Source organism: Heterodontus francisci, chromosome 27 (assembly GCF_036365525.1).
Source record: "Heterodontus francisci isolate sHetFra1 chromosome 27, sHetFra1.hap1, whole genome shotgun sequence".
NCBI classification, from domain to species: Eukaryota; Metazoa; Chordata; class Chondrichthyes; order Heterodontiformes; family Heterodontidae; genus Heterodontus; species Heterodontus francisci.
The window spans coordinates 12716669-12731595 of NC_090397.1; the positions used below are offsets into that span (position 1 = coordinate 12716669).

The following is a 14927-nucleotide window of genomic DNA, read 5'->3' on the forward strand; positions in this document are numbered from 1 at the left end:
GGACTTTGTGAAAGTTGAGGTACAAGCAGCTGAGTTTATGGAGGGCGGAAGGACAAGCGTTAGAATAGTCATTCCTTAAGATAAGGTTCTCTCTTCTCCTTAGGCAGCTTATCCATATTCCTGACAGCTACTGGACTGCATCATCGTGGGGGAGGTCACACCCTCTTCCCCACTCGGACCCCATTTAGAAACCAACCGAGGTTCCATTCACTTGCTAATTTTGCCATGTTTATTTATACTTTCCATTTATGAAAATGGTAGATCAGAGTGAGATGATTTCACAGGGAAGTGAGGCATTGGGACTGGCAATCACTGTGACACAGGAGATACAAGTAACAGCAGTTTCTGTGCCTGTGTTGGTTCTGGGTCAGAAGTTAAACATCCTGCAAAATGAAGGTTACCTATGTTTAATTCTGTCTTACACAGACTTGCATCACCACCCATGAGTGCAATGGAATTGATATTATTATTGCACTGATCCTCAACGACATTAATCCCCTTGGGAAGTACCGAATCGATCTAATCTTACAACTAAAGGTAAGACTTTTGAGCCCTTTGCTTAATAGGTTTTTTAAAAAATGCTATTTTGCTTCTGTCAGCCCAGTGAGGGTGAAAATTGACTCCACGCGAACAATTTGATTGCACGAAATCTTGCTTTTAGGTAAAAACATATAATATCTTGGTGTTTGTTTACCTCCTGCATATTTATTCTGGTTGTTGTTATCAGAAGATACCTGCATAAGAAAATAAACCAACGCTAAGTTAAAATACTAACAGTAGGTGAAAACACATCTCAAAAAAACTCTCCTCTTTCCCATAGTTTAATGCCTGAAAATTTGAAGTAAACACTCCTAAAGACTCCATTATTTCTGATGTTCAAATAATGTTTAAATGGGTGTAAAAGATCCCATGGCACTATTTCAAAGAACAACAGGGGAATTCTCCCCATGTCTGGCCAGCATTTATCCTTCAACCAATGTCACTGAAACATTATGTTACCATTATCACCTGGGTTTTTGGGGGCTTGCTGTATGCAAATTAGCTGCAACATTTCCTACATTACACAAATGACTACACTTTAAAATTACTTCATTGACTGAAAAACACCCTGGAAATTCCTGAGGTCATGAAATGAGCAATAGAAATGCAAACTCTTCTTTTAAATTATTTTCCATTTTCTCACAGAAATCTTTAGAGGAAAGGAAATGCCTTTACATTTTGAGTTGTTAAAAGCAAATGTATTTAGAACAAGAAAGGCACCTAAAGCTAGTCAGTATGCCAGTGATAATTATTTTCTCCAAAGACTACAAACAATATGCAATTTATTTGCCTGTCTTGGTAATCGATAAACGGCAATAGTACTGAAGACCTGTGCTCCAGAACTAGCCGCGCCCCTAGCCAGGTTGTTCCAGTACAGCTACAACACTGGCATCTACCCTGCAATGTGGAAAATTGCCCAGGTAGATCCTGCACACAAAAAGCAGGACAAGTCCAACCCAGCCAATTACCGCCCCATCAGTCTACTCTCAATCATCAGTAAAATGATTGAACGTACGTCGATAGTGCTTTCAAGCAGCAGTTGCTCAGCATAATCTGCTCAGTGACATTCAGTTTGGGTACCACCGGGGCCATTCAGCTCCTGACCTTATTACAGCCTTGGTTCAAACATGGACAAAAGAGCTGAACTCAAAAGGTGAGGTGAGAGTGACTGCCCTTGACATCAAGGCAACATTTGACCGAGTATGGCATCAAGGAGCCCTAGCAAAACTGAGGTCAATGGGAATCAGGGGGAAAGCCCTCTGCTGGCTGGAGTCATACCTAGCGCAAAGGAATATGGTTGTGGTTGTTGGAGGTCTCAGCTCCAGGACATCACTGCAGGAGTTCTTCAGGGTAGTGTGCTAGGCCCAACCATCATCAGCTGCTTCATCAATGACCTTCCTTCAATCATAAGGTTAGAAGTGGGGATGTTTGCTGATTGTGCAATGTTCAGCACCATTCGCGACTCCTCAGATACTGAAGCAGCCCATGTCCAGATGCAGCAAGATCTGGACAGTATTACTGATAAGTGGCAAGACACATTTGTGCCACACAAGTGCCAGGCAATGACTGTCTCCAACAAGAGAGAATCTAACCACCTCCCCTTGACATTCAATGGTATTACAATTGCTGAATCCCCCACTATCAACTCCTGGTGGTTACCATTGGCCAGAAACTGAACTGGGCCAGCCACATAAATACCATGGCTACAAGAGCAGGTCAGAGGCTGGGAATCCTGCGGCGAGTAACTCACCACCTGACTTCCTAAAGCCTGTTCACCATCTACAAGGCACAAGTCAGGAGTGTGATGGAATACTGTCCACTTGCCTGGATAAGTGCAGCTCCAACAACACTCAAGAAGCTTGACACCATCCAGGACAAAGTGGCTCGCTTGATTGGCAACCCATCCACAAAAATTCACTCCCTTTACCACCGATGCACAGTGTGTACCATCTCCAAGATGCACTGCAGCAACTCACCAAGGCTCCTTAGACAGCACCTTCCAAACCCGCAACCACTACCATCTAGAAGGAGAACAGCAGCAAATGCATGGGAACACCATGCAAGTTCCCCTCCAAGCCACACACCATCCAGACCTGGAACTATATCGCTGTTCCTTCACTGTTGCTGGGTCAAAATCCTGGAACTCCCTTCCTAACAGTACTGTGGGTGTACCTACTCCACATGGACTGCAGCGGCTCAAGAAGGCAGCTCACCACCACCTTCTCAAGGGGAATCAGGGATGAGCAATAAGTGCTGTCCGAGCTAGCGATGCCCACATCCCATGATCGAATTGTTTTTTAAAAATCACACCGATTGCGTTGGAAAGCCTTCGATCTCTTTCACAAAGACACAGCTTGTGAGGCAGTTGAGGTCTCTAAAGGCTGCAAGAAGGTTTTGTTTAAGGCAGCAACACCACCCGCTGATGTGCTTGTTATTTTGTATTATGCAACAACGAATTGTACTGGCCTGACCACTGCTCTATATGTTCATGCACTGCAAAATAGAAAAGAACAACTTGCATTTATATAGTGCTTTTTATGACCTCAGCATCCCAAAGTGCCGCACGGCCAAGGAAGTACATTTTAAGGGGCAGTTACTTATGTGATGTAGGAACTTAAAAAAAAAATAAAGCAACTTAATTTGTGAGACAGACAAAAGAGAGAGAAAACCAATGAGATAGAGTCACCAAAAGTGTGTGAGTGGCTTACAGAGAGAGAAAAAGAAAGACTGACAAACCAAAAGACAGAGAGAAGGATACGGAGTGAATTAGAAACTGAAGTAGAGGAACAGTTACAGAAGTACAATTTGTTTCATTATGAGCAAAGTGACGAGCGGTGCCACAAGTGGTCCAACAGACGGCTGTGTATTTAGCACACGCCCATCGCACTCCAAAATGGCACACTGCATCTCATTTGCAAAACAATCTTTGGGGAAAAGAGAAAGCAAAGCAGGATTTCATCCTGGGTTCTTCTGACCAGGAGCCGAAATTCTATCTGCTAATTCTCATCTGAAAACAAACATTAACCTCTATTTACCTAATAGCCAATAAAGTAGTTTAGAAGTGTATTCACTGTTGTCATGTTGGAGATGTGGCAGCCAATTTGTGCAATTATACACTGTGAATTACTGGGTGTGATAATCTTTAGACTCACCAGTAGAAATCTCGTGGCAGGTCACTAGTTCCAAAAAGAATTTAGTTTGGAGTTGCTGTTAATAAAACAGGGCATCTTGCATTACCTGGTTTTGTTTCAATAAAATGTCTGTGTTTTTTGTAATATAACAGAACAATGCTTCTAAGCTTTTACTTTCCATCATGGAAAGCAGACACGACAGTGAAAACGCAGAAAGAATTCTGTACAATATGCGGCCTAAAGAACTGGTAAGAACCTGTAACATTATTCTGGATCATTCTATGGCATCGCTCACTGGTGTACCTCCATATAACCACAGCTTCTGGAAGAATCTTTTTCCCTCTAATGACAATGTCTATGTAACTGTTGCTGTGTTTTCAATCATCACAGAACAGATCAGGTAGATTTGTGATCATAACAATTTAAAGTTTATAGATAGTGCCTGATTTTAACTTTATCTAAGTGAATGGGTTTTGAATGAGTTCAAATCTCACATTTTGTCAAGTGGTTAATAAAAAGCACATATTTCAAAACTGTCCCAAATCCTTTTCCAACAAATGAGCTTTAAAAGACATCACAAAACTAATTGTCCAGCTTTGATCAGCTTGAGTTACACATCTTTAACAGTTGTTACGGTCACATGGTGACGGGTGTGGGTGGTTCCCACTGGTCAACTCGCACCTTAGGTTTTAACCACTTTGTGTATTATTTGTCAAATAAACAGACAGCGACAGGTTTTCTTGTAGGTTTAAAACGGAGATTAATTATTTATTGTGGAATATGCCTTATCCGAAATTGTCACAACTGCATCCAGCCACACATTCACTGATGCGCGCGTGCCTACACACGAGACAGCTAGAGAGAAAAAGGGGTAAGTGGCTTGAAGTGTTTTGGGGTTCGCGGTAAACCTGTTGAATTCTGTCAGAGGTCAAGTTCTCTTTAGTTGCAGGCCTGAGGTGTTTGTAGATTTCTCTGTTGGTTGAAAGTTCAGTTTGAAGACAGGGGGTCACTTTCAGTTCACTGTTGCACATGTTGAAAGGTAGAATTCGCAGCAAGGCGCCTTCCTTTCTGGCTTGTTGGATTTCTCCCAGTTCTCAGCTGGACAAGCTTTGGTGATTTTTTTTTTCCTGGCTATCCCTCTCTCTCTCTCACTCTCTCCAATGAGCTACCTTTTTAAGTTAAAAGTCCCGCACATCTCTCTTCTGTTGGGAGACACAGATCATCCTCCCTGTGGTGACCGACAATGGCCCAGGATGTGGCTACTTTACACCTTCTTTGTTTCAAAAGAACCCATTCAATTCAAAAATGTCTCCTGATGGGTTCAGGATAGGTGTAATTGACACCTCTCAGCTTTGAATATATTCTTTTGTCTTTGCCAGACAGTTGAATATACAAAAGGCCAGGTCTTTTCGACCTTCAGCAGCTATTTTTAAAAGCACATTGTCCACTTTTTAAAAAAGTAAGGTCCATTTTTATAACTTTAGGTTGAGTTCTTGTAGTTTCAATTGCTGCACTTTGTGAGCGTCACACAGTGAACTTGAGTTTCAAAGTTTCACATTGCGGTGGTCCCATTGGAGGATGATCACCTCTAAGTGTTCTTTCAATGACTAAAAAAAGTATTGAATTGGTGCCAATTATACTGTTCAGTTGTGTTGGTGCATCATGGAAGTCACTTCAGGCCCAATATATGTGGTGTAACTATCTTTTAATGGATTTGAAAGTTGGGTAAACTGGAAACAGTACCTTGTATCTGCACTTGTAAAAGCTTTGCCTCCTATTCTCACTAATTCTCATTAGGGGTGGCGGTGGCGTACTGGTATTGTCACTGGACTAGTCACCCAGAGACCCAGGTATTGCTGTGGGGACATGGGTTCAAATCCCACCACAGCAGAAGGTGGAATTTGAATTCAATTAATAAATCTGGATAAATAATGATGGCCATGAAACCATTGTCAATTGTTGTAAAAACCCATCTGGTTCGCTAATGTCCTTCAGGGAAGGAAATCTGCTGTCCTTACCTGGTCTGGCCTACATGTGACTCCAGATCCACAGCAATGTGCGGTTGACTCTTACATGCCCTCAAAATAGCCGAACAAGCCACTCAGTTCAAGGGCAATTAGGGATGGGCAATAAATGCTGGCCTGGCCTGTGACGCCCACATCCCATGAATGAATAAAAAAAAAAGTTGGACTTGATTAAACTGTAAGTAAACTGTTCTTCAGACGCTGGATTTTTAGCACAGAAATTTAGCAAATTCACATCCTTCTACTTCAGGAGAATGATAAATTTGTACTGATGCAAAAGTGGTCAAACATTAGAAATGAGAGGCAAATGCATTCACAAAACAAAAAAAATGAACTCCCAAATGGCTGAGAGCAGGAATATACACAGAAAGTACTAGAAATACTCAGCAGGTCAGGCAGCATCTGTGGAGAAAGAAACAAAGTTAACGTTTCAGGTCCGTGACCTTTCATCAGAACTGGGAACGGTTAGAAAAGAATTGGGTATTAAGCAAGTGAAAGGGGTCGGGGGGGGGAGGTGGGTAGTGGGGAATAGAACAAAAGGGAAGATGTCTGATAGGGCAGAGGGCAGGAGAGATTAAATAGCAAAGCTGGGTCATGGGACCCAGAGTGTGTTAATGCTTGTGGTGAAAGACAAAGCAATAGTCCAGGGAGAGTGATAATAGCAGAATAATGAGTAGCTCTGTCTACATGAAAAACAGGCACATAGTTTAAAAAATAAAATAAAATAAAGATGTAAAAAAGGCCAGTCATGCTCTGAAATTAGTGAACTCAATGTTCAGTCCGCAAGGCTGTAGAGTGCCGAATCAAAAGATCAGGTGCTGCTCCTCGAGCTTGCGTTGATGTTCACTGGAGCAGGCCAAATACTGAAATGTTGGCAGGGGAGCGGGGAGTGTTGAAATAGCAAACAACCAGAAGCTCGGGGTCATGCTTTCGGACTCAGCGGAAGTGTTCCGCAAAGCAGTCACCCAGTCTGCATTTGGTCTCCCCAATATAGAGGCGACCGCATTGTGAGCAGCGAATACAGTATACTAAATTGAAAGAAGTACAAGTAAATCACTGCTTCACCTGGAAGGAATGTTTGGGGCCTTGGATGGTGGGGGGTGAGGAGGTAAAAGGGCAGGTATTACACCTCTTGCAATTGCATGGGAAGGTGCCATGGGAAGGGGACGAGGTGTCGGGGGTGTTGGAGGAGTGGACCAGGGTGTTCCGGAAGGAACAATCCCTTCGGAATGCTGACAGGGGAGGGGAAGGGAAGGTGTATTTGGCGTAGGATGATCCTTTGGATGTGGAGGCTGGTGGGGTGGAAAGTGAGGACAAGGGGAACCCTGTTGTGGTTCTGGGAGGGAACGGAAGGGGTGAGGGCAGAAGTGCGGGAAATGAGTCCGACACGGTTGAGGGCCCTTTCAACCACAGTGGGGGGGAATCCTCGGTTGGGGAAAAAGAAAGACATGTCAGAAGTGCTGCCGTGGAAGGTAGCATCATCAGAGCAGATGTGTCGGTGATGGAGAAACTGGGTGAATGAAACGGAGTCCTTACAGGAGTCAGTGAAGAAGTGTAGTCGAAGTAGCTGTGGGAGTCAGTGGGCTTATGAGTATTAGTAGACAACCTATCCCCATAGATGGAGACAGAGAAGTTGAGGAAGGGAAGGGAAATGTCGGAGATGGACCATGTGAAAGTGAGAGAAGGGTGGAAATTAGAAGCAAAGTTGATGAAGTTTTCCAGTTCGGGACGGAAGCAGGAAACGGCACCGATACAGTAATCAATGTACCGGAAAAAGAGGTGAGGGAGGGGGCCTGAGTAGGACTGGAACAAGGAATGTTTGACATATCCCACAAAAAGACAGGCATAACTAGGACCCATGTGGGTACCCATAGCAACACCTTTTACTTGAAGGAAGTGAGTGGAGTTGAAGGAGAAGTTGTTCAATGTGAGAACAAGTTCAGCCAGGCAGAGGAGGGTGGTGGTGGATGGGGACTGGTTGGGCCTCTGTTCAAGGAAGAAGCGGAGAGCCCTCAAACCATCCTGGTGGGGGATGGAAGTGTAGAGCGATTGGACGTCCATCGTGAAGAGGAGGCGATTAGGGCCAGGAAACTGGAAATTGACAAAATGACGTAGGGCATCAGAAGAGTCATGGATGTAGATGGGAAGAGACTGGACCAGGGGAGAAAAGATAGTCAAGATAGGAAGAAATAAGTTCAGTGGGGCAGGAACAGGCTGAAACAATGGTCTTTCAGGACAGTCCCGTTTGTGGATTTTAGACAGGAGGTAGAAGCGGGCTGTCTGGGGTTATGGGGGTACGAGATTGGAAGCTATAGAGGGAAGATCTTCGGAGGAGATGAGGTCAGTGACAGTCCTGGAGACAGTGGCTTGATGTTCGGTGGTGGGGTCATGGTCCAGGGAAGAAGTGACTGAGAGTTGGTGCTCAGCCTCTGTCAGGTAGAGATCTGCACGCCAGATAACAATAGCACCACCCTTATCAGCAGGTTTGATCACAATGTTGGGCTTAGAGCAGGGTTGTCCGACATATGGCCCACGGGCCAGGATCCAGCCCGCAGATGTATTTCAGATAAGAGAAATTTCCGATTGGCTTCTTCTTCCAGACCAGCTTTTAAAAAAAGATTGAAAGTCAGTTTCACAGCTGACAGCTGCTGACATTGGGAACAGCAAGCGGTTTCCCAACTTTGGACAGATTCAGAGTTTTCTGGCAGGTTCCGACTTTTTTTTTAAAGCCTGCCGGAAAACCCCGAATCTGTCCGAAGTTGGGAACCTGCTGTTCCCAATGTCAGCAGCTGTCAGCTGTGAAACTGACTTGTGTTTTTTTTTTAAACTGACCAACCACAAAGCTGCTGTGCTGAGTGCTCCCGCTCCCTGCGACTGTCAGAGATAGAGAGGCTCAGAGAGAGGGGGAGAGAGAGGGGGAGCAGGGACAGAGAGATAAAAAGAGGGGACAAAGAGAGAAAGAGGGGTGTTAGAGAGGGAGTGTTGCAGAGCGGGGGGAGAGAGTGAGGGGGGAACAGAGAGAGAGACAGAGAGAAAAAAGATGGGGGCAGAGAGAGAAAGAGGAGGACAGAGAAAGAGGGGGGTTAGAGAGGGGGACAGAGAGAGAGGGAGAGAGAGTGATAAAGATCACTCCTGACAGATGGACATCTATCTGGAACACTGCGCATCGCAACAAGTGTGCGAGCAAACAAATGCCAGGTATCTAACTAAATCAGTGTCCAACATTGTGATGAGAAAGTAAGTCAATAAATTACTATTCTCATTTAAAACTTCTTCACAAAAATGCACATTTGTTGTTGTTTTGATTAGTAAGAATAGTAAGATAAATTTTTAATGCCTTTATCTTTCCGAAATTTTCTCACTGGCCCCCTACGTAAGACAAAAATTGTAATGTGCCCCCCCCCCCCCCCCCCACGCGAATAGGTTGGACAACCCAGGCTTAGAGGTAAATGCCTGGAAAGTCCATGGTTTCTTCTGATCTCCAGATGTAACTGCAGTGGGAGGATTGGCAATAGCCCCAATGTAATGGTGCTAACAGCTTCCACTGAAGTTAGACCCAAAGATTAAATCAACCCCTGGGGGATTTTCTACACCAAAGTCTACATCACTGTGACATGCAGAACAGCAGAATGATCTGACACTTTATTGGAATGATTGGAACACTTTATAGGCACATAAATTTAGGCACAGAGGGTACGTTCCCTACGCCTCAACAGTGGGGCCCGAGGCGACCAGACACAGGGCGGCGGAGCCTCAGGGCAACCCAACTATGCAGTGGGGGCCTCATACAGGCATTAGGCATCTCATTTTCATATGCAGTGGGTCTAATGCCTGCTTCAGGCGCAGATAAATGATGCGTACTTTTTCTCACCCAATATGGTGGACAGGGCATTCCTGGTTGGAAATATGCACACACTTCCTGTCTGCCATATTGGGGTCTTAGCTGTCAGAGTAGTGCCTAAAATTTGCTGTGGTACTCTCTTGGTCAGAGAAATTAGCCAGGCTTCCCACTCCTGGGCTGGATTTTATGGGCCCCTCCCTGCGGCAGGAGGGGGGGCGCCATAGAATCACGGGGTGTGGGTGGTGGAGGGCCCATTGCTGCCATATAGCCTAACGATTTTCTGGGGGGGTTGGATGGCTTCCCGCCCAGAGGCCAATTTCCCTCTCACTGCTAGGAGTTAACCAGCAGTGGGGTGGGCGGTGTTGTTGGGGGGGGTGCGGGTTGCCTTTGCCATGCGGGAAGGGCGACTTGTAAAATGAGGCACCTTCCTTGTCGGTTTGAGGGAGCCTGGGGTGGGGGATAGGGGTGGCTGGGGGCAGGCTCCCTCATCTGTGGGAAATCTGTGGTCCACGGAGGGTCCCAGCCAGGAAACAATGCACCTCCCAGGACCACCCTCCTAATCTATATGACCACTTCCTCACCCCACCTCACCGGGGCCTTCCAGCCTGGCCCTGGCGACCCCGCCTCACTTAACTGAGGTCTGGGATTCTAGTGCTGGGCCTGGGTCCAAGGCCTCTGCAGTACCGGCAGTGGCCACTGCTCCCAGTGGCACTGCTGAGCTGCCGGCCCTCTGATTGGCTTGGAGCTCTTGGAGGTGGGATCCCCGTCTTTAAAGGGACAGAGATCCCGGGACCATAAATATCGCCTCCGGAATATTGGAGGATCGCACCGGCGTTGGGGTTGGGGGCTGTGGGGGACACAAAAAGGCCAAGGCAGGACTCGCCTGCCCTTTTGGCCCAGTGCCGGGAGCCCCACCTCAACAAAATCCAGCCCCTGATCTCTACCCACTGCCCGACTGAAGCCATCACCCACCCGCCTTCCATTATGCCCACAGCTGCTTCGCATCAATGCAAAAAACTTATAATCAATACAAGTGAACAGACACCTTCCTATACTCAGCAAACTGGTACGCAGTCTTAAGGACCTTTCACAATTCACCATCCAGAGCTGAATATCTTTTCTTTTGAAGGTTGATGTCATAAAGAATGCTTACAATCAAGGTGTAGAGGTCGATAACGACGAGAATTCAGACGAGTGTGTCTCTCCAAAGGATGTTGGCCATAATATTTACATTTTGGCCCATCAGGTATGCTGATTCTTCACAAATATTTGCATATAAATTTTCCTCCAACTATGTATCAGTTTGGGTACTTGGGTATGTCAGACGAACAGAATCTCTTGTGCAAATTTCTCACTGATGGATTCACTCAACTCTATCAAGCAGCCAGCTTTTATTTGCCACTGGCAGTACAACATAAAGAAATGTATATAATACCTTCTACAACCTCAGGATGTCCCACAGTGCTTTACAGCCAATGAAGTACTTTTAAAGTGTAGTCACTGCTGTGATGTAGGAAACGCAGAAGCCAATTTGTGCACAGCAAGATCCCACAAAACAGCAATGTAGTATTACGTCCAAGTGGTGAGGGGTGTGGGTGGTTCCCACTGTTCAACTCCCACCTGACCGCAGCAAGTGTTTTTGTTGTTAGGGTTTTAACCCCTTTGTGTTTTATTTGTCAAATAAACAGACAGCAACAGGTTTTCTTGGCAGTTTAAAACAGAAGGTTAATTATTTATTGAGCAATATGCCTTATCCAAAGATTGGCACAACTGCACCCACTCATGCATTCACACACACACACACACAAAGAGACAAATAGAGAGGAAGAGGGGTAAGTGGTTTGAAGTGAGGTAGGGTTTTGAGGTTCACGGTAAACCTCTCGGTGGTCAAGTTCTGTTTAGTTGCAGGCCTGAGGTGTTTGTAGATTTCTCTGTTGATTGAAAGTTTGGTTTGAAGACAGGGGGTCATTTCCAGTTCACTGCTGCACAACTTGAACGCTAGAATACCCAGCAGGGCACCTTCCTTTCTGGCTTGATGTATTTTTTCCCAGCTCTTAGATGGACAAGCTTTGGTGATGCTTTTACCTGAATATATCTCTCTCTTTCTCTCTAGGGAGCTACCTTTTTAAGCTATACGTCGCTCATATCTCAGCTCTGTTGTGGGAGACAGATCATTCTCCCTGTAGTGACTGACAGTGACCCAGGATGTGGGTCACTTCCTTTGTTTCAGAAAAACCCATTCAATTCAAAAATGTCTCTTGATGGGTTCAGGATGGGTGTAATTGGCACCTATCAACTTTGAATCTATTCTTTTGTCCTTGCCAGACAGTTTCATTATACAAAAGGCCAGGTCTTTTTGACCTTTGGTGACCATTTTTTTAAGCACATTGTTCACTCTTCAAAAATAAAAGTCCTTTTTTTATAACTCTTCAGATTGAGTTCTTGTAGTTTCAATCAAATCGATGCACTTTACGTGAGCGTCACCGTGGTAATAACTAAATAGTCAGTTTTAGGTGTTCGTTGAGAGATAAGTATTGACCAGGAGAACTGTCTGCTCTTCAACAAGTGTCATGGGATCTTTTATATTCATGTTTTACATCCGTCTTTCGGACGAGACATTAAACCAGTTCCTGCTCCATCTGCTCTCTCAGCTGGTTGTAAATGATCCCATTACACTATTTTGAATAGAAGGGGAGTTATCCCTGATGTCCTGGCCAATATGTATCCCTCCATCAACATCACTAAAACAGATTATCTGGCCATTATCTGATTTCTGTTGTGGGAACCTGTGTGCCAATTGGCTGCAGCATTTACTACGTTACAACAGTGGCTTCACTTCATTAGCCATTCGGTGCTTTGGGACATCCTGTGGTCATGAAAGCAAACCTTTCTCTCTTTCTCACCAGAGGGCAGAAAGGTTTGATGTCTCATCCGAAAGTCAGCACCCCTGACAGTGCAGCACTACCATACCCCAGGATACTGTACTGTGGATCTTGCATTTATATTACACCTTTTGCATCTCAGGACTTCTCAAAGCACTTCAGTGCCAATGAAGTACTTCGAAGTGTAGTCGCCCTTGTTTCGTAGGCAAACACAGCTGCAAATGTGTGCACAGCAAGATCTCACAAACAGCAAAGAAATGGACAACCAATTTAGTCTGTTGCGTTGGTGTTGGTTGAGGGAGGAATGCTGGCCGTGGAATCAGGAGAAGTCTTCCTGCTCCTCTTTAAATAATGTCACGTGGTCTTTTATGTCTGCCTGAACAGGGATTTCCTATCAAGGATCTTAGTTTAACGTTTCATCCGAAAGATAGTACTGTCGACAATGCAGCACTCCCTTAGCATTACACCAGAATGTCAGCCTAGATTAGAAGACGCAACACGTTTACAAAGAGCTTTTACCATAGTACAGTAACCAACCATATTTCTAGTCTCACAATCACCTTTAGACAGGGGAAATTGATTTATACAAGGTTTTGATGTTGTTATGTTCTTTTCCAGCTATCACAACACAACAAGATGTTACAGCAGAAGCTCAAACCAGCCTCTGATCCACAGGACAAAGGCTGTGAAGCTTTAACACATTATGCTAATCACACTGCGCAGATTGAGGTAAGCTGTCAGTATTGGAATCAACCGCTTTGACATTCTCTCAATTGATTGTTTCCCCATTGAAATGTCAGGTGTTAATCAACAGAGCAAATAGAGATATATAATTGGTGAGAGTTTGGACAAATGGAGGCAAAAGTGTAAGCTTCCTGCATGTTCAGAATCGTAGTACAGTTGGACGATAAAACCCCGGCTGTCCAAAAACGGGAATTGTCAAAAAAACAGACATTTTTGAGGCGCGAGTTCTCAGTGGCACGCCGGACGAGTATTGCAGTAAGTGAAGCACAACAAGAGAGGTAATGAGGATATTTCAGAACTCTTACAACAAGCTAGAAAACTAACAGTGGAGAAAAACTGTATTTATGTTTCATTCTATTAGACCTGGGAATTTACAGATTGATGTGCAGCCTTTGCTTCTCTGGGCAAAACTGTCTCTCAAACATTGCATACTATGCTTTGCAGATGAAGGTTACATTCAGCTGGGATGGACATTGACTTGCAATGGTTAAAACCTTTTACTTAGTACAAGAAGGCTGTTATGAATCTCAATAGACCAATGCAGTAAAAATTTGTGGAGATAACAACACTTGTTACCTGTGGATAATAATCACACATACGGCGGTGCGCTGGACTAGTTATCAGCTTCGCCGCTTTGTTTACTTTGGTGGGCCGGCCTAGTTCCCGCACTCCGTGTCAACCTGAAATCTGGAAAAATTTTAAATCCAGCATGGTTTTGGTCCCAAGGGTGCCGGATTTTGGATGTCTGACCTGTAATTAAAAATAAATTGGTCAGACTCTGCTTTAGATATATCATCATCCTTCTGTGATGACCCTGGATGATTAACTGGGATGAGAGTAACACTCTCTAAATAGTATTGTTGATTTAAAGTTATTCAGACTTATTCTGCTTAATATCTAAAGCAATATATTTAAAGGCCCCACAAGCCTGACTCCCAATCTTAAATTCTGCCTTAATCTTATTAATAACATATTTCTCAAAATCCACATTACCACCCCATAAGAAATCATCAACATGCATCATGAAGATGCCTGAAAGTTTTCCTTTATGATACCAATAAAACATCGTAGGATCTGCTTTTAGTTGAACACAACCAATTTTCAACAAAACAGATCTCACCAAGAAATACCACACCCTGGAAGCATCATTAAGGCCATAGACACATTTGTTCAGTTTCCATAGTTTTCCTCCTGCATCGGCTGCCTCTTTGAGTGGCTCAGAAGTATCACCCTGCAGAAATGCAGCTTTTACCTCAATGGATCTACATTCCCATGAATATGTAGCCCAAAAAGCTGAAAAAAAATTTTCAAGATTACCTTTCCAGCTGTAGGAGAGTCCACTCTTACATCGGTATCACTCAGTCACTCTTCAAAACCCCTTGCAACTAGCCTCACTTTAGCCTTATAAGTCCAATCAAGAAGGACATTTTCAGTACAACTCTATCTATGTGACAAGGCTGACTGTCCCCTATCTGGTGCCTCAGAATAAACTCCAAACTCTCTCCAACTCTCCAATTCCTTATGTTTTGCTTCTCTTATCACAGAATCACAGAATTGTTGCAGTGCAGAAGGAGGCCATTCAGCCCATTGTGTCCGCACTGGCTCTCTGAAAGAGCAACTCCCTCAGTTCCATTCCCCCGCCTTCTCCCCATAACCCTGCACGTTCTTCCTTTTCATATAACTGTCTAATTCCCTTTTGAATGCTGCAATTGAACCTGCCTCCACCATGTTCTCAGGCAGCGCATTCCAGATCTTAACCACTCGC

At 44.5% G+C, this 14927-nt stretch overlaps 1 protein-coding gene across 2 annotated transcripts in view; it reads left to right on the plus strand.

Moving 5' to 3' along the window:
• The window catches only part of itpr2 (inositol 1,4,5-trisphosphate receptor, type 2), a 308108-nt gene that overhangs the window by 224017 nt on the left and 69164 nt on the right, over positions 1-14927 (plus strand). For both annotated transcript variants that reach the window (XM_068058832.1, XM_068058834.1), the window contains exons 43-46: positions 427-537; positions 3824-3919; positions 10666-10782; positions 13037-13147. In XM_068058832.1, the coding sequence (XP_067914933.1) occupies positions 427-537; positions 3824-3919; positions 10666-10782; positions 13037-13147 (435 nt within the window). The remainder of the gene's footprint in view (positions 1-426; positions 538-3823; positions 3920-10665; positions 10783-13036; positions 13148-14927) is intronic.